This window comes from Papio anubis, chromosome 7 (genome assembly GCF_008728515.1).
Source record: "Papio anubis isolate 15944 chromosome 7, Panubis1.0, whole genome shotgun sequence".
NCBI lineage: Eukaryota > Metazoa > Chordata > Mammalia > Primates > Cercopithecidae > Papio > Papio anubis.
The window spans coordinates 46,998,467-47,023,323 of NC_044982.1; the positions used below are offsets into that span (position 1 = coordinate 46,998,467).

General features: G+C 38.4%; 3 protein-coding genes across 12 annotated transcripts in view; 2 read left to right on the top strand and 1 right to left on the bottom strand.

Moving 5' to 3' along the window:
- The window catches only part of CCDC175 (coiled-coil domain containing 175), a 58,597-nt gene extending 58,106 nt beyond the window's left edge, over positions 1-491 (top strand). For 2 of the 3 annotated variants that reach the window (XM_009211624.4, XM_009211625.4), the window contains one exon: positions 220-363. In XM_009211624.4, the coding sequence (XP_009209888.1) occupies positions 220-266 (47 nt within the window). In that variant the 3' untranslated portion in view covers positions 267-363. Of the gene's footprint in view, positions 1-219 lie in introns of all 3 variants that reach the window. The other variant, XM_003901876.5, reaches the window with a different exon arrangement.
- Positions 190-22,961, bottom strand: JKAMP (JNK1/MAPK8 associated membrane protein). 4 transcript variants are annotated; one of them, XM_003901880.3, is made up of 7 exons: positions 22,811-22,961; positions 20,495-20,568; positions 19,476-19,630; positions 11,831-12,037; positions 8,079-8,260; positions 4,284-4,360; positions 190-1,706 (listed from the first exon to the last, which is right to left on the bottom strand). In XM_003901880.3, the coding sequence occupies exons 1-7, from the start codon at positions 22,812-22,814 to the stop codon at positions 1,488-1,490; spliced, it is 918 nt and encodes a 305-aa protein (XP_003901929.1). In that variant the 5' UTR covers positions 22,815-22,961; the 3' UTR covers positions 190-1,487. The 4 variants fall into 4 exon arrangements, with proteins under 4 accessions (XP_003901929.1, XP_003901928.1, XP_009209892.1 ...); XM_003901879.3 differs by having other exon boundaries at positions 20,495-20,586; XM_009211628.2 differs by having other exon boundaries at positions 20,495-20,618.
- L3HYPDH (trans-L-3-hydroxyproline dehydratase) overlaps positions 22,840-24,857 on the top strand; it is a 29,120-nt gene continuing 27,102 nt past the window's right edge. For 4 of the 5 annotated variants that reach the window (XR_649781.4, XM_017961207.3, XM_017961208.3 and 1 more), the window contains exon 1: positions 22,840-23,596. Coding sequence is in view for 3 of the 5 variants with exons in the window: in XM_017961207.3 (XP_017816696.1) it covers positions 23,089-23,596 (508 nt within the window). In the remaining 2 variants the exon portion in view is untranslated. Of the gene's footprint in view, positions 23,726-24,857 lie in introns of all 5 variants that reach the window. The other variant, XM_021941871.2, reaches the window with a different exon arrangement.

Consider the following 24,857-nt stretch of genomic DNA (forward strand, 5'->3'; position numbering starts at 1 on the left):
AGGACATATGAAAAAAAAGATTGTAAAAATGGCTCCAAGTGGACCAGAATATATAGTCCTAGTAATCAGACACATGACACCCTCCCCACTCTATCCCGATTATACAATTACCCAGTTGAGGATTCTTTGGGCAACTCAGAATTTTAATGAACACTAATAACCCCCCAAACATATGTGCAGTACGAATAGAATTTTTACATTTATTTTTTATTCCTACAGAAAAGAAGAAACACATTCGTACCAAGAGTTCATTTCCCAGTGGCTAAATGTACTGAGAAAAATATATTAACAAAGAATAACTAACAAAATAACTCAAGGATACAACTGCTGTGAATTCAAAAGACAAACAGAACTACAGGAAAAGTGAGTGCACTTGCTTTCACATTTTGCAGCTGTTAATAGAAGTCTTAAACATTTAAAATTTAACTAACTCACACAACCTCCACCAAGTAGCAGAATCAATAAATAAAATTCTAAACAATAAAAATGGATAAACATGGTCAGGTTGTTAGGTTAAGAGCTAAAAATCTCATTTTGCTTCCATGGTTGCGACCCTAAGTCTCAAGGCCTTCAAAGCATAAACATCACAGAAAACCTATCACAAACCACAAACCAACCACAGGAAAACCCTTTTTATACTGTGTATCTTCTGTATTTCATAAATCTAATAAGCCATCAGTTGTAAGATGCATCCTAATTCAGAGATGTCAAAACGTGAAATAAAAAGTATCTCTGGATCAATAAAATATGCTATGTATACATACCCGAGATATGAGAGGAAACTATTTACCAGTTTGAATTACTTCCATACTATTGTGCCAAACAACAATTAAGTGTCAAAACATTGAGATTTTATGTAGTTAAGCTTTTTATTATTGTTTTCTTTACAGGAACAATAATCCAAACAAGCCTTGAACCAGTCTATAGACAGAAAACATGTTATATAAATTATTATCTATTTTTGCAATACATCAAAATACTGTATTGGTGAAAATAAATAGATAACAAAAAACAATATACATCATTTCTATGTTTGCTATCAGACCCCACAAGTATGTTTGTCTTTACAATTCATTATAGGTGAAAAACAAACTGAAACACAACAGGTATGTACAATTACGCCACTGTTAAGGAGTGCACATTACATGTGTTGAAAGTTTTTCTTCATAAAATGGAACACATTGCTAGGTACACAGAAACATGATTTTGCTCGAAAGAACAGCTGAACTGTTGAGAGAAGCAAGGGCTTTCTAGTGGGCTTCCAGTGTAGCAGATAATATTACCCTGTATAACAGAGTATTATGGGGTTTTGCATTTTCCAAGTCTGTAAGTCTAACCATAAGCAAAACAAAAACAAACCGAAACATTACGATATACTGACAATCTTATTCCCATATATGACAGAATAGTTCTCATACAATGTTAAGACTGATTTACTTTTTTATTAGGAGCACTTCTTAGGTTTTTGGCATTTCACGTGTCTACACTCAGTGTCCGTTGGCTCCTTCTGAGAGTATCCGTGAAGGTTCGGTAAATTTTGCAGTGAACAAGTAAAAAAGGGCTGGTGTAGGTACCAAAGCCAAAAGGGGCAAATCTTGCTCAAGTTTATCCACTCTGGAAATGGAGATTATTCCATAGGCATGAAGTAACCAGTGGCTGAAGAGAACAATAAGTCTTTTCTTTCTGACCAGAAGATCATAGCAGTTCTATATAATTTTGTAAAAGAAAGAAAAAAGAAATACAGATTATCAAGCTAAATCAGCTGGATAATTTATTTTAATGTAAAATGTATTATTTATAATCTCAGAATCATAAAATATTTGAGCTACAAAAGACTTAAGAAATCACTCAGTCTAGCCACTCCACTTTGTAGATGAGGAAAGTGAGGCTCCTAAGGTCATATAAGCACTCAGCAGCGGCACCCAGACGAGAGCCACGTCATCATGTCTCTGAAGTCCTAGTCTATGCCATCATTCACTCCTGGAAACACTATAGTTTCTTCTGAAAGAAAGATATAAACTAGAAGGGAAACTCCACTTTATATGCTTTCTTCCTGGCCTGATCCACGGTGGTTATAGATCTACAGGTGAGAAATAGGAGGTACAGAAACCCAACCTCCTTAACTTCTAACATTCCTGGAGCCTGCTGCATGAATAGTAAGGGAGCAGAAATGACCCATGAACACTCTGATTTTCTTTTAATCCTTAATACAGCTGTATAGTATGCAGAAACTAGAAGAATGAAATAAATACAAAATTAATACCTAAATGTGCTAATGAACACATTAAAACGTAATTTGCAACAGGTTAGTTACCAACTTTCTCTTATCATTAAACAGCTCATCAACTCAACCAGTACTAAGCTGTCTTTTCCTGCTTTAGGTCCCCATTTCTGATTCATGCTAATTGAAGTATGTGAACATTTTATATAGGAGATTCACAGGGTCAGAGAAACAAATAAGTTCAAGCTAATTTAACAGTGTATGGCTAATTCTTAACTGTGGATAAGATGAAAAAATTCAAGACCGGGTCTGGTGGCTCACCCCTGTAATCCCAGCACTTTGGAAGGCCGAGGTGGGTGGATCATGAGGTCAGGAGTTCGAGACCAGCCTGATCAACATGGTGAAACCCCGTCTCTACTAAAAACACAAAAATTAGCCAGGTGTGGTGGCGTGCGCCTGTAATCCCAGGTACTCAGGAAGCTGAGGCAGGAGAACTGCTTGAACCTGAGAGGCGGAGGTTGCAGTGAGCTGAGATTGTACTACTGCGCTCAAGCCTGGGCAACAGAGTGATACTCCGCCAAAAATAAATAAATAAATAATTAATTAATTAAAAACCTGATTTTATTCAAATATCCAAATATCCAACTATTTCCTCCTTCAAATCTTTCCCTAGAGTTGATAAAAGTGCCAAAACTAATTTGCCTCGCTTCTTTAATTAATTATATTTCAATGCTGGTTAAAGATTACAAAGGAAAAATGAGGATCATCTCCAGATGAAAACAACTGAATAATCACTATAAAAACATTCTGTCTAGTTCTTCCACTATTATCCTACCTAAAAGTCACTATGATTCCTAGATGTTTTCCCCCACTCACTGTCTCACTAAGGCAATAGAAAAAGTGGCATCAACAGCAACCACTCCAAAATAGTTTACAACTTATTTTCTCTCAGTTTTCTTTTATGTTATGAATTATGACAAAGCACATATCAATTGTCATGGGTAGTTTGAGACAGTTCAAAGGCCCTAGATTAGCAAGTATAGGATGGAAGAGTACTAAGACACTTCAGATTGGCCTCAGAATAAAGAGTTCTTAAATCAGAGCCATTAACGTATTTAAAAGCAATAATTTAAATGTAATATATTAACAGCAGAGAGCCACATAATTATTTTAGAAAGAAAATGTCAGATTGCATATGAACAAATAATGTACAAGAATGCCCATTTTGATTCACAGTTTAATGAATACATTTTCCCCTAGATATAGAGTCAAATATACTACTACTTCTCATTTGTTGTTCATGTTTTCCACCAATAGCTTAGTTCCTTAATAGAATATCTGAAAATATAAACATTATGACATGATGCTCTATTCTACCCAGTGACTATAAATATGTCAAAAGATACTTTTTTGGCCAAAAATATTCTGAAAATAAAGACATATATAGTTTTTAAAAAGGAGTTCTTTATAATAGTGGCCTTACACTGAAATATTAAAAAGTTAGAGGTACAAAATGGATACCGTGAAAAAGGAACAGTATCAGAATAATGTGGCTATTAATGTTAGCTCCAAATCCCCCAAACATTATGGGATAAAAGTAAACATCTATAATCAAGAAAATAAAATTTGTGATAAAACAAAGAAGGATATGGAACACATAATTATTGATGACTGTTAATGTTGCCATTGTAAAACAAAGTTTAAAATTAGTTCTAAATATAAAACATTTTTATGGTTTTTCTCAAAATAGTGCTAGTAACTTTCAACATTTCAATAATTATATGTTTGCTACATGGGTAAATTGTGTGAAACGACTTTTCTCCTCCATGCTGGATACTTGAGCCCGACTACTTCACTCTTTCACTCATTTCCCAGGGAAATATATAGTCTGGTACACAACTTTTCATAAAGTTAACAAGCCAAAAGCTACCAAGTGGCATCAATCAACCAAAGATTACTAAAACAATTAGTTGTACTATATCATATCATATGGACTATTCTGATATTTACTTGTCAAATTTATCAAAAAAAGTCTTTCACAAAGGAAAAAAAGACTTCCTACCTCTATTTCAGAAGCAGACATGTATACAGCCAGAGTAACCAAAGATAACACTAATATAATGTATGGGAAGGCGTAATCTGAAAGAGAAGCATTGGTGTTATGTTGGAAATTAAACAAATTTTCTCAATAAACCATCAAATAAATTCAAATAGTAACTCTTAGAGTCAAATCCTTTCTCAACCAGTTCTGTGAGACTTACAACCTAAGGTTCTGAGGCAGGGGCCAGCAAGCTTTTTCCGGAAAGGGCAAGATAGTAAATGATTTTAGCCCTGCACGTCTCTGTCTCGATTACCCAGCTCTGCAGCTGTAGCAGGAAAGCAGCCATAGACAATACATACATGAATGGGCATGGCTGTGTTCCAATAAAAACTTTATGGACAGTAAAATATAAATTTCATACATTTTTCACAACAAGAAATATAAGTCTTTTGATTTTTTAACCATAAAAAATTGTAAAAACTATCCTTGGGCCAGCTTTGAAGAACCCTGCCTTAAGGCATCCAGTGAATGTAAATAATTAACTTCTCTCCTCTGCATTCTAGAATAGTACTGGTTATGTACTAAACTTAGGAGAATTCAAAAAATGGTCAAATAATTTTCTGTGTTTTGTGGTCCAGGTGGGGAACCTCAGTTGAGAAAGGTTATCTATAAGAGTAACTCAGCTTTAATTAATCTTTAGAAAAGGTCATTTATCAATAAACTTTAAAGGATAAAGAGATCATTCAGTATTCTTAATATCAAAATTCCAGCAATCTCTACTTTAAATACAGTACAATAATACTTTAAGCAAATTTTTTCCTCTAAAACACCACTTTTCTCTTAAAATGTTTCAAATTTATAACACACTAAAATAAATGGACAAATTGAGAAAAATACCTTTGAATTATTTTTCATACAATTATTTGTAAACGACTTCAGTTTATGAAACTACTAATCATTCTACATTGCAGTAGAACCCATTTGGAACAATTTCAAATGTTAACTCAGGATTCAGCACCAGAAACTGAATTTTCTATACAGGCCTGATTCCAACTTACTAAAGAACTAAATGACTTATTTGACATTTATAACCTTTTATTTCATAAGACAGTGATTAGGTCCTCAATCAGCCTTTCAAAAAATAAAAAATAAAAAACAAAACTCTAACTTATACGTAGCTAAACAATGTTGCTAATGATACAAATTGAAGACCTGGTAGTAAAAAGCCATATACAGTAAAAAGGAATAAAGAGAAAGTTTCTAACTAAGCCCAAATTTGTGGGGAGTAGAGGGAGGTGCCGGGCTAGAGATAGGATTTGGAGTGGTTCTTAAATTCTAGTGCATAAAAAACCTTGAGATTTTGTGCAACCAGGTCTGGAGTAGGGTCTAGGGTTATGCATTTTAGTTCCCCTGGTGGTTCAGATACAGATCACACTTAGAAGCTGGCTTCCATAATACTTGCAAAAAAGGTAAAAGTTTGTCACTGACATATTCCTAATCATGCCCTAGACCCCCAGTCCTTCACTATCTTAAGCTATCAGAAGTTTCCTGGTGCTCTGCTTTCCTCAGACTTGCTATATCCCTACAAACCAAAAATTATCTTTTTTTCAACATCAGAACATTATGAGTTGGTAGTGCAAATGAACAGTACCTCCTTGAGTCCCCCATGAATGTGTTTTGAGTGGAAGCTTGTTAAAATGATAAAAACATTCACTGTGGGAAAAGTTGTTTTTCAATACAGACAGCTACAATATAGAAAGCAATGCTGTCTGGCATCTCTTTGGGTTAGCTTTCCAAACGTTTTCCTGCTTTTCACAGTGTTTCCCTTGTTTCCATTTCATAGCCAAAAGGCTCTATACAATAGCACCACCTGTAGTCTAGAACCTACAGATTTGAAGTCGGCCAATTCTTAATTCTTCCAGCCTAGCAGAAACAACTACCTGTAATCTTTTGGCTATTCCACGAATACTGAAACTGAATTCATTTCTCTTCACCAACCTACTTGCTGCTTCTAATATTCATATTTATCCCTCCACTGGTTACTAAGTCAAAAAGCTACTTTATAAAATTCTTGTCCCATTCCTTCAACCCCTATATTTGTTACCTAGCTTAGTGAATGCTATCTTTGAAGCTGCTCCTCATTCCCAGTGTTTTGCTACCATAGGTAGAGAATTCCACATGTATCAAGTTATCTTTCTACAGTGCAAATGTAATCATGTCACTCTTCTGCCTAAATCCTTTTAAAAACAGGTCCCTATTCCCTAGAGCAAGAATGGCAACCTCAAATGACACAGAGGCTAGCCAGGAAGGTACAGGGAATGGGCCAAATCTAACAGGGAGAGAGGAGCTAGAGGGAACTATAGATTTTCGAATCCTGTGCAGGCCAAATGAAACAGTTCATCTGTAAACCAGAATATGGGGGATAACAGAATTTCTGGTTCCCTTGGTCTTACCCTCAAGCCCCACCATCACCTTGAACCAAATTACATTCCTAAACTATATTACCAAATTATATTACCAAGCTCCATATAAAGGATGATGTCCAACATCCTTGGAATGTTCAATGTCACATATTCAAAAGAACCACACTACGTTTTCTCAGCCACTGGGCTTGCCTGCTTTATCTCCTGGTTGTATGTGAGGTTTTTTTTTGTTTGTTTTTTTTTTTTTGAGACGGAGTCTCGCTCTGTCACCCAGGCTGGAGTACAGTGGCACGATCTCGGCTCACTGCAAGCTCCACCTCCCGGGTTCATGACATTCTCCTGCCTCAGCCTCCCAAGTAGCTGGGACTACAGGTGCCCGCCACCTCGCCCGGCTAGTTTTTTTTGTATTTTTAATAGAGATGGGGTTTCACCGTGTTAGCCAGGATGGTCTCGACCTCCTGACCTCGTGATCCACCCACCTCGGCCTCCCAAAGTGCTGGGATTACAGGCTTGAGCCACCACGCCCGGCCAGTATGTGAGGTTTTTAACAGTGAATTTTTCTTATTCTTTTGAGTCATAGTTTGGTCTAAATGGTTACTAAACAAATGAATTAATGGTTACATTAAAATAAAAGATATTGAGGACTTTTTACTATAAAAGGTTTTCATAAATGAACTTAGAAACCTAAGACCTTACTTAATAATAAACAGTATACATTATCAAAACTAATTTTCATAAATTCCTAAATAAAAACCAGTTTCTATTTCTTATGATATACTTAGATTTTAAAAATCTTCTAATTTGGTCATAAGCTTCAAATGCAAAGTATTCTCTAAACAAAAATCAGTTTTGATTAGCTGTCACTGATTTCTTGAGAATTTTTATTCCATTCCAAGAAATCCATGACTTTTCTTTATAATACTGATCATATGTTTTAGCAAAAACATACACTAAGGTTTATTTTCAAGGATTAAACAAATTAGCTGGACGCAGTGGCTCATGCCTATAATCCCAGCACTTTGGGAGGCCAAGGTGGGCGGATCATGAGGTCAGGAGATCGAGACCATCCTGACCAACATGGTGAAACCCTGCCTCTACTAAAAAAAATTACAAACATTAGCCGGGCATGGTGGCACATGCCTGTAATCCCAGCTACTCGGGGGGCCAAGGCAGGAGAATCAATTGAACCTGGGAGGCGGAGGTTGCAGTGAACCGAGATCATACCACTGTACTCCAGCCTGCTGACAGAGTGAGATTCCATCTCAACAAAAAAAAAAGAAAGGATTAAGCAAACTATTTTAAGGAAAAAGTTCCAAAGTTAAATCTAGAGGAAATATTACTGCATACAATAATAAATATATTTCATTGACTTGACTGTACCCATTAAACTTACATAAAAGGCCTCCACCAACTGCCTGAAGCACAGTTAAAATTGGGAAGAAGTAAAGTGCAGCATAAATACTTTTAAATCGATCAGACTTCCCTAACCCACATGCAATCTTCTTCACCAGAAGAGGTCGGAGCAGCATCATTAATACCAAGCAGAATGCATAATAGATAAATACAATGGTGTATCTGTAAAATAAAATAGAAAATTTGTAACATCAAAAATGTTTTAAAAATGTTTTTATCCTTGATCACTTTTAAATGAAAGAGCCTAAAAAAGGTTTAAAAAGCATATTTACTCTATCCATTGGATATTCAGATTGGCGGAAGGCTGACCAAACAGGCTCTCATACACTGCTAGCAAAGGTACAATGGTTGCTTTCTTAGGCAGTCTGGAAATATGTATCAAAAATCTTAAAACTGTTTATCCCTTTTGATTCAGCAATTTTACCTGTAGAAATTTATCCAAGGGAGACAACCAGGGATACATAAAAAAACCTACTGTACAAGGATTTTTATTGAATCACTTATAATAAAGAAAAGTCCTAAAGAAAATAAATATTCACTTACAGGAAACTGGTTATATTTTATAGTATATTCATGCTGCAATATTATGCAGACATAAAAATTTAGTTATGAAATAAATGTTAACAAAATTAACTGTGCCTAATATATTAAGTACCAACAGCTTACAAAATAGCATGTCATAGTATAGCCTTAATAGTCTTTAAAATGTATGCATACACATGCAGAAATAAAACTGGAAAGGCAAAATTTTTAGCAGAATCCATCTCATGGAATAGAATTACAGATTATTTTATTCTGTGTGTGCTTTTATTCTATGTTTTTGAAATGTCCCATTTTTAATGTAACTTTTATAATCAGAAAAAAAAGGCTGTAGAAAGAGCTCTGTGTCACCAGACTTCTAGTACTTTATTTTGAATAATGGGACTTTTATCCACATAGTTCTACCTTAATTTTCCTGAGTATTTTCAAATTGTTTTTACTATCTTGCTACTCAAACCCTCTCCCTATACAGGGGAGTGTCCTACGAAGTCAGCAGTCATTTCAGATCACGGACCACATGCTTTCTACCCACACAGCAAAATGATACCATAATCCTGTGTTTCTGTGATGCTTTTAGGTTCAGTCCTGTACGGTAATACATTAGTACATGTTTGATCTCTTGGGTGATACTTTTTTTGTCTTGTTATACCACCCCCAACCAACATCAAAAGAAAACAAAATCTATCCATTCCTGCAACTTGTAGTTCCTTAAGAGCGCTAAAAAAGATGATTTTAATCAAGAGGAAACCATCACGTGTTACCTCTTCTAATGAATTAGTTTCCTAGTCTTGTTTGCTACCTCCTATCAACAGCAAAACAAAACAAAATCTGTCCATTCCCACAACTTGTAATTCCTTAAGAGCTCCAAAAAGATTATTACTTTAATCAGAAGGAAACCATCCTGTTTCTCCAAATGAACTAGGAAACTAGTTTGTAGAAGTGATTACGTTTCCCACTCCTGCTTTCCACCAGAAGACGTCATCCCATTCCACTCTTCCCCTCTTTCAATCCATGCTGCCTACCTGTGGGGATAGTTTAAATTTGACAAACTAAAGCTAATTATTGCTATAACAGTAATAACTGCCATTTTCCATAACTCATTCTTAAAGTTTTAGTAATGTAAAAGTTATTTTTTGCAGTAAGTTATAATGATAGAAGCTTACATGTTTTTTCATGCCTCATCTAATCTGTTTCCCCTTAAAACTATAACTATCAGTAAAGTAGTGTGGTATTTTTCAATTTGTAAGAAACTAGGCTATATATACATTGGGAAAAACAGCCTTCATTTGTCAATGCACTAGTGTTCCAAAGGTTTCTGGTAATTGTGTGCTATTACTTTTTGTTGACTTGCAAAAAAAAAAATTACTATGACTTGTGGTAGCCCTACAACCTTCAGAAATGTTTAGCCCAGTCTGACCAAACATTTATATTTAGAATGGTTAGGTAAATAAATAATATGCCTAAACCCAATGCTATAAGACAGTATAATATCTGATAATTTTAAAAATCACTGTTTTGTATAATTAATAAAACAAGGCAGGCAAGCTGTTCTACAATGACTGTTGGTAAAGGTGCTGAGGAAGAAAAACAAACAAACAATCTTGATTCAGGGATAGTGAATAGATGGAAAATGTCCTAATCAATGAAGCTGTGTGATGATTATGATTGACAGAGAGTGCTGCCACAAGATTCTAGCCTACACTCAATTCAGCAGAAAAAGTGCTATAATAAATTAGAAGTGACTATTACAGGTGCAGATGAGTGTTGGTAGTACCTGTTTGCCATTTCTCTTCCAATCTTATATTTTCTTACCCTCCTAATATAGGCTTTACAAATATTAGTATAAGTAACATAAATGAGACTGTTGGTAAGTCTGATTTTGTTTTAAATAAGATTACCTTATATCTTATTTAAATATAATATTCATTTCACTTATTAAGTTTTCCAAATAGGACTATGTTAAGTTATGCAAGGCCTCAGGAGAGTTACATGACAAGAGGGTAATTAATGCTTAGAGCTAAGCTCTACGAATAAACAAAAAGGACATTATCGGTCTTTTATATAGTATTTTATATAAAAATTATAGCTATATATGTATATATATGTGTGTGTATATATGTGTGTGCATGTATATTATATATGTGTGTGTGTATATATGTGTGTGAATATATATATATATATGAAAAAACTAATTTGTCATACCTAAAAACTGGCAGTGAAAGGCCCCAGTGGCTCACGCATGTAATCCCATCACTCTCGGAGGCCAAGGTGGGTAGATCACTTAAGGCCAGGAGTTCAAGACAAGCCTGGTCAACATGGCAAAACCCCGTCTCTCTACTAAAAATACAAAAATTAGGCAGGCATAGTGGCACATGCCTGTAATCCCAGCTGGGGAGGCCGAGGCACAACAATCACTTGAACCCAGAAGGCAGAGGTTGCAGTGAGCTGAGATCTCGTGCCACTACACTCTAGCCTGGGCAACAGAGCGAGACTCTGTCTCAAAAACAAACAAAAAACTGGCAGGCAGAAAAGATGATTTTCATTTTTCTATATCTGGTTGTTTTGTACCTATATGCATGTCTATGTTTTTGATGTTTTATTATTAAGAAGTTGCTCAAAAAGGACTTATTTCCCCGAGCATATTATGTACTGAAAGCCCACTACAATTATAAGAAAATAAATACCAGACTTCTATTTTCCCTTTTCCCCAAAAAATATCAAAATGAATTTGATTCATTTTCTAGTTCTAGAATTTACAAAAATTCATAAAAATTCTGAAACTGGAATAGTCTGGCATAATTGCATACAGAATTTTATGAATTTAATATTTTTAAAACAAAACATTCTAATAGAAATTACACTTATTTGGGGAGAAAAAAAGAAAATACACTAACCCAAACACTCTAATAATGCCATTTACTATAAAGTGCTTCCTATATCTAAGTTATACAGTATCTGAGAATGTGTGGATTAATTTAATCCTCAAGACATCTTATAAGGTATCATTATTCCCATTTTACCAATGAGAAAACTGAAGTTACAAGAGGCTGTTTACATGTTCAAAGTAATACAGCAGCTGGCAGACCCAGAACTCAAACCCACACCTGTTTTTGTCTCCAAAGGCCATAAAATCTATAATAATTCTCAGAGATTAAAAAAAAAAAAAGATCTTAAGTCGAAATAAACACTTACAGTGGGTAGACAGCTTCATGAGTACAGTGCACTGTGGTAACGTAATCTGGACTTGGGTTGTAAAGCATCGTGTACCAGTCAGAAAGCATCAATACTCGACATGAACGTATATAAAGAACACCAACTGGATCACTCACAAGTAAGGTGATAATAGCTGCCATGCTGCATTCAAATAATGCAGTGATGTGTTGGAAAAGTGCACTGGAACTAGAGAAGGAAAAGAGGCATGATTACTAGAAAAATTGCAATATTTAAATGGCTTAAATAAAACATGTACATGTGTCAAGATACAGATTTCTAAATATATAAGAAAAGTCAAACAAAAACTACTCAAGAGTATAACCTTTTATTCTCAAAAGGGATAAATAACACTGTAGCAGTATTATCTAAATGTGTAACAGAAAAGTAGAAATTAGATCTACCTTGTATCTTTAGTATCTTGCCAAACTGTTGCTAAAAATTTCTTAGTTATCTGTATATTATTTAATCTTAATATGCACATAAAAGATGGTAGGTAACATATGTTTGTTATAAAGTAATTATAATATTATACGCTCATCTCCTACCCAATAACTAGAACACTGTCAACAATTTATGACTACTTCTTTGTTCCTCCCCATCCATTCCTCTGTCTCTCCCTTAGAGGCAACCATGTACCAAACTGCTTTTATCACTTCTTTCTAGAAAGTTTTTATCCCAATTGTATTTATGCTTCACAACTATTCTGGTTAGTTTTGCTTATTTTTGAATGCTATAAAATGGTATCACACTAATGGAAGTCTTCTGACATTTTTTTCCACTCAAAATTACATTTCCAACTTTCATCCATGCTATTGCTTACAGCTGAGGTTCAGTCATTTTTGCTACTGTATTAGGATTCCACTGTGTGACAATACTGTGATTTGTTTCTCCATTCTGCAGTTAGTTAAATGTGTTGCAAATGTGTTCCTCTTAGTCTGTGGGCTCAATTTTCACTTTCTTTGTGAAGTCTTTTTATAAACATGTCCTAAATTTTAATAGACTGGGCTTTATTTTTTTTTTCTACTTAGCAGTTTAAATGTTTTAAAAAGTCCTTCCACACCCTGAGATAATGTGTGTGTATCTCACACACACACTGTTTTCTTCTAAAAATTTTAAGGTTTTGCATTTCCCATTTATCTTTAATTCACCTAGAAGAGATTTCTGTGTCAAAGGTAAGGTAGAATCTAACTTTACTTTTTCCCATTTGAACTGTCAATTGTCCCAGCAGCAGCATTTTACTGAACAAGTACTTCTTCCCAACCCTACCCTCCCAACTAATTTGCCATGGCACTTCTGTCATATAAAGTTTCATATATAACTGTGTTTTGGCCCTCTATTCTGTTTCTTGAGTCCATTTATCTATTCCTGAGCCAGAAGAATAATATGATCATAATCCTTGATGTTACATACATTTTTTCTACTTCTTTGGTGGTCTTGGCTATTCCTGGCCCTTTGCTCTTCCATATAAATTTGAAAATTGGCTTGTCAAGTGCTCAGATAAATCCCATGTAGCTTAGCTATCTTGGTCTGGCTATGTCACAATACTTTACTGTACGTGGAATATAGGAAATAGTTTCATATATTTATCTTATACTCAACCTTTTTATTAAATGGTTTTGTTATTTCTAATATCTAGCCTATAGGTGACTTTGAGTTTTCTACTTGAACATTTTCCATTATGTGGAATAATTTCCATGATTCCATTGCATAGCAAACTACCTCAAAACTTGGTGGCTTGAAACAAGAACCACTGATCATTTCTCACTATTTTGTGATGTGACTGGGCTCAACTGGGCAGTTCTTTCCGCTCCACATGATGTCAGCTTGGAAAGCACTCATCTAGAGGCTTGACCATGCTGCAGCATTTAAAAGGACTAACTCACATGGCTGCAGTTAAGTGCTGGCTGTTGGCTGGAAGCACAACCAAGGCTGTTAAAAGGTATGCCTTGGTTCTCTTCCACATGGCTTCTGTTTTCAATATTATGCAGTTTAATTATGATGCAAGTAAGTGTAAATTTCTATTTACTCTGCTTGGGATGTGTTTTGCTTCTGGGATCTGTGAATCTGTTACTTATTATTTTTGTAAAACCTGAAGCCAGTATCTTTTTTTTTTTTTTTTTTGTTATAATACTTTAAGTTCTAGGGTACACGTGCGCAACATGCAGGTTTGTTACCTATCTATACATGTGCCATGCCAGCATCTCTTAAAATACTAGCTCTCCTTGGCCGGGCGCACTGGCTCACGCCTGTAATCCCAGCACTGTGGGAGGCTGAGGCGGGCGGATCACGAGGTCAGGAGATAGAGACCATCCTGGCTAACACGGTGAAACCCTGTCTCTACTAAAAATACAAAAAATTAGCCAGGTGTGGTGGTGGGTGCCTGTAGTCCCAGCTACTGGAGAGGTTGAGGCAGGAGAATGGCATGAACACGGGAGGCAGAGCTTGCAGTGAGCTGAGATCACGCCACTGCGCTCCAGGTTGGGTGACAGAGCGAGACTCTGTCACAAAAAAAAAAAAGAAAAGAAAAAGAGGTTAGGACAGTGGAAATCTGAATTTCTAGCCTCTCTGGGGAGGCAGCAGGAGAGAAGAGGGTTCAGAAGAGCTGGAGGTTTTTCCACAGGATGTCAGCCAGAAAAAAAAAAAAATACCAGCTCTCCTTCATAGTCTCTATTTTTCCAGAGACCCTAATTAGATACTATGGGCAAAAACTTAACAAAACATTTATGAGAATCTGGCCTTCATTTAACTCTCTAGCTCTTTTCCTCTGGAAACCTGGTAAGGATAGAATGTCAACTATATTGCTAGGCAACACCGCTTATGATACAAATGATCCTGACTGGTAAATTACATCTGGACTGGGGAGAACCATAAATGAACTATAAATGCCTGATGGGGATACCATGGTTTGGCTTTTTTGAATTCAGTGACTCTTGTAATTGGCATGTCACTTGCAGGACCCCAGAAGTTCATGGAATTGTTATGAGAGAGACTGGCTCCTGTGAAGTGTAAGACTTTAAGCCTGCACGACTCCCACATCCACCCAACATGGATCTCACCTTCTTGCACCTGATTTTCCATCTCCTTCTTTCTCAGTGCTATATGCCATTATTTATATGCATTCTTTTCTAGTTCACTAATTTTATCTTCAACTGTTTAATCTGCTGACTACCTTTTTTTTTATTTTGGCAAGTATAAATTTTCATTTCTAAAAGTTCCCTTTTCTTCCCCCAATACATCAGTTTATTCCAAATAATCTTATTATTATGGACAGCTTGTGACTACACCCTTACTTTCTTTATAGGTAGCAGTTACATATCCCATAGGTGAAAGTCCATTATCTGTGTCCTTTGAGAGCATAAATATATTGTTTGTTGCATCTACCAATAAGTCCTAGTGCTATTTTATTTAGTAACCACAGACTATGAGGTCATTACTAGATCTTAATGAGCAAGAGTCTTATAGGGTTAAACTGAGAATGGGGAAGCTTTTCCAGCAAAGAGGCTCTGCTACTTTTGCCAGCAGCTATGGCCACTACTACCTTGGGCTTCAGGCCCTTGAGGGTCTAGTCTTGGCAGAGGCTGCCCAAGATTCAGTATCCAGATAACACTGCTGCTACCAGCAATTGACCTTAGACAACCCTCTCATCCCAACTGCCTGCCTTGTCACTCTGGCCTAACTCAGAGGGGGCTGGTTTGTGTTTTGAAAGAGAAGAGTTCCTGGAGATCTCTCCATCTCCAGCTGGGACCAGCAATGTCTCACATAGTTTATCTATCCCAGACTTTAGTTATTTCATGCAGGTGGGTCACTTGGAGCTCCTAATTAACTCACATTGTTGGAAGCAGAACTCCTGTGCCATTTTACAAAGATGAAAACACTGAAAACATAAATAAACACACATTCACATTATGTAATTTGACATTTTGCTTCCGTATAGAATTAATATTTTTAGAGGCAAAATCCCAACTTCATTATTTCTTGCCATTACTTTGATAATGTTCTTACTGGTCTTCTTGTCATGTTCTCTTTTATGTCTTTTTTATGTGTCTGTCTGCAGCCAGACACATAATCTTTACAAAATGAAATACAATTTTAAAACTCCTCTCATTAAACTAATTTTGAGTCTTTTTGTCTTTCTGGAAAAATACCCCTTGCCAGCATCGTCTTCTATATTTCCTGGCCACGCTAAAAGGCTTTAAGTTCACTTGTGCCTCCACACATCGGGGCATGCATCACCCTCCACCTCAAAACACATTTTACCTATCTGCCAAACCATGCATCCTTCCACATCAGCTCAGGGGTTATCCCCAGTTTTTAGGAACATTTGTTAAGACACCTCCAGCCCCAATCTATCCGGACTGTAAGTGCAAAGTTTCAGGAAATTGTTAAGAGATGGCCCTTGTGTTCCTTGTTACCAATTTCCTAGGCAAAGCATAGTTGTACAATTCCCTTTTTAAACCCACCTCCTTTCCTGTCTGAGCATTAGTCACTCCTCGCCTTCCCTCAAACCAACCTCTAGTCTCTGCTTCAAGTCTCTCCCTCAAAACACAGCTGATATCTGAATTCAAATGCATTTGGTGAAGACATACCTATGGCCTTTAGCTCTTCTCTACTTTGGGGCTGAGAACTTCCTGCCAATTGACTGGGCAATTATTCTGTTTCAGCTTTATCACATCTCTGTTCTCACCCCATCTCTCATCATTCTATTAATATAACAGAAATTAAAAGCTGGATGAAAGATGCTATTTTAAAAGTATTTTTATAAATTATTCTGAAAAATTATAAATGCTTTCCCAATGTAAATAACCACCCTGGATTTATCAGGTACGCCCCAGAAAACCGCTGATTCTATTTCCATCTGGACCATCCTTTCCATTTCCATTCCAACTACCACAGTCTATTTTTTTGACAACAGTCTTCTATTAAATATCTCACCTCTAATCTACCCTCCACAGAAATTTTCTTCCTAAAATATACATCAAATGATGCCACTTCCATACACCAGATCTTCACCAATAAATGATTCACTCAAATAAGGAGTGATTTTTTTGGATGCTCATTCCCTCCATATCTCATGTTGAAATGTAATCCTCAACGAGGTGGGGCCTAGTGGGAAGTATTTGGGTCACGAGAGTGAAAGCTTCAGGAATGACTTGGAGCTGTGCTCAGAGTAATGAGTGAGTTCTCACTCTAGGAGTTCATATGAGATTTGGTTGTTTAAAAGACCCATGGTGGCTCACACATGTAATCCCAGCGCTTTGGGAGGCTGAGGCAGGACTGCTTGCGCCCAGGAGATCGAGACCAGCCTGGGCAACATAGAGAGACCCTGTCTCTACAAAATATAAAAAATTAGCAGGGTATGGTGGTACACACCTGTAGTCCCAGCTACTTGGACGGCTGAGTCGGGAAGATCACTTGAGCCTAGGAAGTCAAGGTTGCAGTAAGCAATGATCACACCACTGCAATATAGCCTAGGTGTCAAACCAAGACCTTGTCTCGAAAAATAAAAATAAATAAATAAATAAAACATAAAAAAATAAAAATGAAAGAGGTACCTCCTCCCTCTCACCATGTGATTCCCCTTTGCCTCCTGCCTCCTCTCACACTGGTACCCCTCTGCCTTCTGCCATGATTATAAGCTTCCTCAAGCCATCACCAGAAGCAGATGCCAGCACTATGCTTTATGTACAGCCTGCAGAACCATAGGCCAATTAAACCTCTTTTCTTTATAAATTACCCAGTCTCAAGTATTCCTTTACGGCAACGCAAATGGACTAACAGAAAACTGAAACTGAAGGGTAGGGCAATGCTATAAAGACACCTGAAAATATGGAAGCAGCTTTGGAGCTGGGTACCAGGCAGAGGCTGAAAGAGTTTGGAGGTCTCAGAAGAAGACAGGAAGACAAGGGAAAGTTTGGAACCTCTTACAGCCTTAAGTGGTTATGACCAAAATGCTGACAGAAATATAGACAGTGAAGGCCAGGCTGATGAGGTCTCACATGGAAATAAGGAAGTTATCAGGAACTGCAGTAAAGGTCATCCATATTATGCCCTAGCAAAGAACTTTGCTGCATTGTGTCCATGTCCTATGCATCTGTGGAAGTTGGAACTTAAGAGTGATGACTTAGGGTATCTGGTGGAAGAAATCGTTAAGCAACAAAGCATTCAAGATGTGCTGTGGCTGCTTCTAACAGCCTATGATCAGATAGATGTGGGAGCAAAGGAATGACTTAAAAATTGGGACTTATACTTAAAGGGAAAGCAGAGTCTAAAAGTTTGGAAAATTTGCAGCCTGGCCATGTGGTAGAGAAGAAAAGAGCATTTTCAGGAGAGGAATTCAACCAGGCTGTAGAGCAACAACTTGCTAGAGAGGTTAGCATGGCTAAAAGAGAGCCAAGTGCTAATAGCCGAGACAATGAAAAAAAGGCCTTGAAGCCATTTCAGAAGTCTTTCAGACTGCCTGTCCCACCACAGGCCCAGAGGCCTAGAAGGAAAGCATAGAAAGTAAGCTGTCTTCCTTATTTTTCTCTTTTAATAGCACTCTTTGTTTTGTTGTTGTTGTTTTGTTTTAAGCACTCAACTTTCTGAGTGACTTTTAAATTGAAATCAGAAGGAAAAGAAGGTAGCTAGGTAACAAGTTGCAGTCAGATGAAGAAGAGAGTATTTCAGACAGCGGAAAGAGTTTGGAGGAAGGGAAAGAACCTAAAATAGGAAAGATCCTGAGCAGTTGGAGGAACTAAAAGAAAGCCAGTATGGCTGAAATGTACTAACGCAGAATTTGTCTTCCCATTCCCAGCAGATTAAAGTTCACATGCTTATCAAGAACCTTCACATTCTGGCCCCAACCTATCTTTCCTACTCCCTTTTATATTACTTTTCTTCATCTGCAACCCACTCTTGACTACCCCAGATTACTTCCATTCCTACCTACCACAGATCACATATTTCATACCTCTACGCCATTATTCATGCTGTTTCCTCTGCCTAAAATGTTCCTTTTTTGAAATCTTTCAGATCCCATCAGGCATAATTTATCTCTCCACTCTTTGTAACTCCAGAGTACTTTGTTTATAACTCTTCCACTACATCTCTAAGACTGATTTATAATTATGTACACACTTGTTTTCTCCACAAGATTATGACTATAAGCCATGTCAGTTATTTTTATATCTCCTTCCCTGATCTTTCAAACATAAAATGCAGTGCTTAGTAAATGTGTGTTGATTTAATATGTTAGTATTAGGTTACAGCTATATTGTTTTTAACTACATCATACTAGATTATTAGTATTAAATTAAATTACAAAGAATGTGTTCCATAACAATAAATAGCTTGTCATCATAACCAATTTTATGTAGAAAACCAATAAGGATTACAGTTGAGAAGTAAAAAAGTATTCCTTCAAGATCATTGAAAGTAAAACGGACTAAGGACAGTTCCCCTAAAAATTACTAAGTCATGCCCTATTGTTAAGTTTTCTTGTCACAGTTAAGAATAATCTGAAGATAAAGGAAAAACATGTTTACCACTTTTAAAACAGAAGAGGCAGAATTACTTAATAAGGTCTTCTGAGTGATAATTATTCCAACATTAGTCCAGCCAGATACAGTCATAGAAATGTGCTAACCTCTTTTTCCCCGAGTACCATTCAATGAAGAACCAATGTAAAACCAGAGGAAGCATTGCCATAAATCCAAGATAGAGCCAATCATAAAGTTCAGGAGATTCTGTGCAAGGCTGACAATATTTCTGTGCATTCGTTCTCTGTCCTCTTGGGCATACCTACAATACATAAAACCAGTATTTTGTGTACAGATATTATTTTAGAATATTAACACCCCCTCAAATCATTTTATAAGACATCCCATTTCAGTTGATATATTTAAGTTTACATGTGCAGCTTTTAGAACTAAAAAAGGCATAAGTAAAATAAAAAGAAATCTATATTGTATGTGCTATATTTGTACAATGCTCTTAAAAGATTCCTTTTACTAAGTTACTAAAATAGTTGACTAACATTCAATGAAAAATCTAGTTATGAACATTATATAAGAATAATTGCAGATAAATGTTCTGGATTCATGATGTTCAACTTACTGTACAAGACACGGTACTAAATCATAAATTAGAAATTATTAAATTATTAAATATTTTTAAAAATAATAGACATCAAAATGCCAACATAAACAATGACTACATTAATGCCTCCATATTCTTTTATATTTCTTTATTTTATTTTTTTTTTTGAGATGGAGTCTCCCTCTGTTGCCCACGCTGGAATGCAGTGGTGCGATCTCGGCTCACTGCAACCTCCACTTCCTGGGTTCAAGCAATTCTCCTGTCTCAGCCTCCCGAGCAGCTGGCACTACAGGTGCACACCACTATGCCCAGCTAATTTTTTTCTATTTTTAGCAAAGACGGGGTTTCACCATATTGGTCAGGCTGGTCTTGAACTCCTGACCTCAAGTAATCCACTCGCCTTGGCTTCCCAAAGTGCTGGGATTACAGGTATGAGCCACTGCGCCTGGCCCTCCATATTCTTTTATAAATTAGTGGGTATAATAAGAAAAAATATTCTACATGTGAAAATATTTCAAAAGCAAACAGATTTTACAACATGAAATAAGACACAAACATAAGACTTACCCCACATTCTCCATATATTTCAGTTGAGCCATTTTTAAATAATAGGGTCTTCCCACAATAAAGTCCAAGGCATGCTGGTTGGATATCGACAGCTTTTTAAAAACAAATGCCAGTATAGTAACATCTTTTGTGATTATAAAAAAAAATGCAATAATAGCTGAAGCACTTGGCAGAAATAACACTTTCAAAATTTTAAATAACACATATTAGACAAAAGTCTTCAAGCATTTTTAAATTTAAATTTCTCCTTTTACACTGCGACACTGCAGACAGTTATCCTGGAACCTTGCTGTTAATACTGTGCCTTATGATTAAGGTCCTCAACCAGCAGAGCAGGATCTATCCCCAGGACTCAAGGCCCAACCCAGTATGATCAGAGGATACTTTTGAGTTTCACTGACTATAAAGTTCAAATATACATATATTTTTAAATTAGAGCACCAGTAGAGGGTCACCAGCTTCTATTTTGCCCAGTCAGGACATTAAGCACCCACATGTAGACATACAATTGTCATCTATGTTCATAACAGAACACATTTTCACATGGGAAAAGCAGAGAACATAATTTCAGAACAGAGGTACGTAAATTACCTTTATAAAAAGCTTCCTACTTTGTCCTAGCTTTTATCATTTTTGTGGAGGATAAGTGAAAATTTCATCAAGGTTGTCACTGGGCAAATATTTAGGAACCACTGCCTTAAAATTAATCCCCTGATCTAAAGGCTTAGGGGAAAAGCTGCTATTCCTTACATAAAAAACCCCAACAACTAAGAACCTAATACGTTGTCTTTGACCTTATTCACAAGAAGAAATTATGGAAGGAGTTTTCTTCATCAGTGACATCTGATTCCCTTCATTCATTCATTGATTCATCCAATAAACATATACTGAGCTTGATTCCACTGGTTAGGGGCCACTAAAAGTCCAAGGAGAAACAGAATTCCTGCCAAAACCCTACAATCTAATGTGGATTAAAACAAACAAACAGGCTGGGTGAGGTGGCTCACGCCTGTAATCCCAGCACTTTGGGAGGCCGAGGTGGGCAGATCACGAGGTCAGGAGTTCGAGACCAGCCTGGCCAAAACGGTGAAACCCCGTCTCTACTAAAAATACAAAAATTAGCCAGGCGTGCTGGCGTGCCTGTAGTCCCAGCTACTCGGGAGGCTGAGGCAGGAGAATCACTTGAACCTCGGAGATGGGGATTGCAGTGAGCCGAGATCGCGCCACTGCACTCCAGCCTGGGCTACAGAAGGAGACTCCTTCTCAAAACAAACAACTGTGGTCTACATGTGAATTAATTTGAAAAAGTATGCATCTTTGACTATTCTTGAACAATCATTTCCAAATTATTCACGGATTCACAATCCAGACTGCCTGGTCTACAGTGCCCTCTCTCCTTTCACGTTCAAGTAGACTTTTTATTTCCTTCTCCTTATGCTGCTGAGAGAAAAAGAGAAGCAGCATTGATTAAAATTCCTCAAGTTTAATATTTTCGCTTTTAACAAATTTCGGACTTAGCTTTTTAAACCCATTGGCCTCTTTAATGGGCGCTTTTTTTTTGTAATCCATTGTAATCACAATGTTCTAAATTAATACATGAAAATGAATTATGTTTCAGGTTTTTCAAGAATGCAGAAGTTAAGGAATTGGAAACTTCTGTATGGGTTTTACATCTAGTAGATGCTTAATAAATACATGTGAATATCAATAATCTAAAGTTTCTCAAAATCCAAGGCCTGAAAACCAGTATGATAAACTGAACTGAAATAAACAGCCTATCACCTACTAAACAAAACCGAGGCTCCAAGTGACTGTGTAATTTCCCCTTCCATTTCCTTTAGTGAACGATGGTTAAAGTTTTAAGATTCTATTTTTTTGCAGCGGTCTTGCCCCTTTGTGACGGGCCCTACAAATCTAGTTTGAGGTTGAAGCAGGAGCCAAATTATGCAGCAACTTGCTTCTGCTTTAGTTTTTTCTGCACTATCACCCGCGTTTTCAATTCTGAAGTCAACCCTCATGCAAGTGTTCCCTTCACATTAAACTAAGGGACTGAAGGGACATTTCGGACCAAACAACAAAGACCTGGCCTTTCCGCCGCAGACAGCGCGCCTCCCCTGGCAGCCCGTCGGGGACAGAGACCACCCCAACCCGGCAAGAGTGCGGGGCCCGGCCCGAGGGCGGGCGGGGTCAAGGGGCGAGCCTGCGCCGCCAGCTGAAGGCCGCCTACAAGAGCCGAGCCCGAGGCAAGCCGTGTAGGAAAGCAACCAGGACTACCAGAAACAACCAGGACTTCCCGGGATCTTGGCGACCACTCACCCATGGGCCGCCTGAAGGTTTTTTTCCAGAAGCACTAGACCAGCGGATCTGGCAGCTGCACCGAACATCCGGGCCACAGCGAGCTCGGCGGCTCCGCCTCCCAGTAACCTGGGCAACCGCTCTGAAGTTCCTCCCCCACTTCCGGGTTTAGGCTCCGATGTCCCGCCCCACGAGGGGTCGCTGCTTCGCGTCCCGCCCTCCTCGCCAGGAGTCAGTGGGTAGGGGTCGGGCTTGAAGCCATCGCTGCAGGACGGTTCTTGTGTCCCCGGACGCAGACCATGGAGAGCGCGCTGGCGGTGTCCCGGCTGCCCCCGCATGATCCGGGGACGCCGGTGCTGTCGGTGGTGGACATGCACACGGGCGGCGAGCCCCTGCGCATCGTGCTGGCTGGGTGTCCGGAGGTGTCCGGGCCCACCCTGCTGGCCAAGCGGCGCTACATGCGCCAGCACCTTGACCACGTGCGGCGACGGCTCATGTTCGAGCCCCGAGGGCACCGGGACATGTACGGGGCTGTCCTAGTGCCGAGCGAGCTGCAGGACGCGCACTTGGGCGTCCTGTTCCTGCACAACGAGGGCTACAGCTCCATGTGCGGCCACGCAGTGCTGGCGCTGGGCCGCTTCGCCTTGGACTTCGGGCTTGTGCCGGCGCCCGCTGCGGGCACCTGCGAGGCCCGCGTCAACATCCACTGCCCGTGTGGGCTGGTGACTGCCTTCGTGGCGTGTGAGGACGGCCGCAGCCACGGCCCGGTGCGCTTCCACAGCGTCCCGGCCTTCGTGCTGGCAACAGGTAACGGGCGGGACCTTTCCAGCCCAGGGCGGAGCTGCAACCGGGACGCAACTAACAACATTAACGGTGTCTCTAGGCTGGAACTCTCGCAACTAACCCATCCCGCGTGCCCTTGCAATTAATAAAAAGGTAAATCACTGCGAACGTGTGTCAGCAGTCTTGCGTATTTGCTTGGTGCGTGCAATTTCTGTTTTCCCTGACTCCCGTCCGCCTGAGGTTTTGAGAGACCCTTGAGGAGTGAGGAATTCCGTGTTACCCTGACTCAATGCCTCCTTCTGCACTGGTGAGGCGTTCCTAGAGATTTCACCGGTGGGTAAAGCAAAGTACGGTCAGGGTCAAGGAAAGAGCGAAGAACAGCCAATGTACCAGGGTTCCAGGCTGGCTCAGAATATGCTTGGTAGACACAGAATCACAGTAAGTTACTAAACCTGGTCTCCTTTCCTCACCTCCCCCACTTCTTTGAGGAAGAATTAAATGAGAAGGAATGAACAAAGCAGTTTATAAATCATTAAGATACGAATGTTGCTTTTCTTTAAGAACAGGAACACACATTGCCTGGTGTCAAATCCTGATAACCCCCTAAAGCTGTGCAACCTGAGGCAAATTACTTAATCTCTCTGTGCCTGTTTCTTACCTCGTAGAGTATTTTGTTAGGATTAAATGAGAGTGTGCAAGATACTGTATTCCTGGAGATAGATTGCAAGGTATATATGATTGCTAAAGTTGCCTAGGCCTATTGTGCCATTAAAAGGTTTTGCTGGATTCCCTAGTACAGATCCTTGTACAGCTTATGTAAAGCAGGGCCTCTGTATAACCATAACCCTTACACGAGGGAGATCCCTCATGGGGATGACCTGGCAAGCTGGCATCTGGTTTCTCATCTGAATACTACCTCCTGGGGGCCGCAGTCTATCAGTAAGAATGTTTTAGTCGTTGTGACTGGAAGTGAGCCAGGAGCCAGTTTACCAGGAATAGAGTTATCCTTCTCTTAAAAATCTTCAAGCCATGCAAATCATCTGTTAGAAAGTTGGACCTTGATTCCCCCTGAAGAACTAGGTTTCAGATTAGCCTGATTATGAATAAGTAATAAAACAGGCACTTTTAGAGCAACCTCAGGCAGCTGAAACCCACAAGTTAACGAAGAATGCCTCTGGAGAAATTGATGCCATTTTCCCAGAGTGGTGTCACTTCCAGATTGGGAGGCCACTTGAGGGAGACAGAATTTATGTTTAAGATTCCATTTTTAAAACCTCAACAGTTT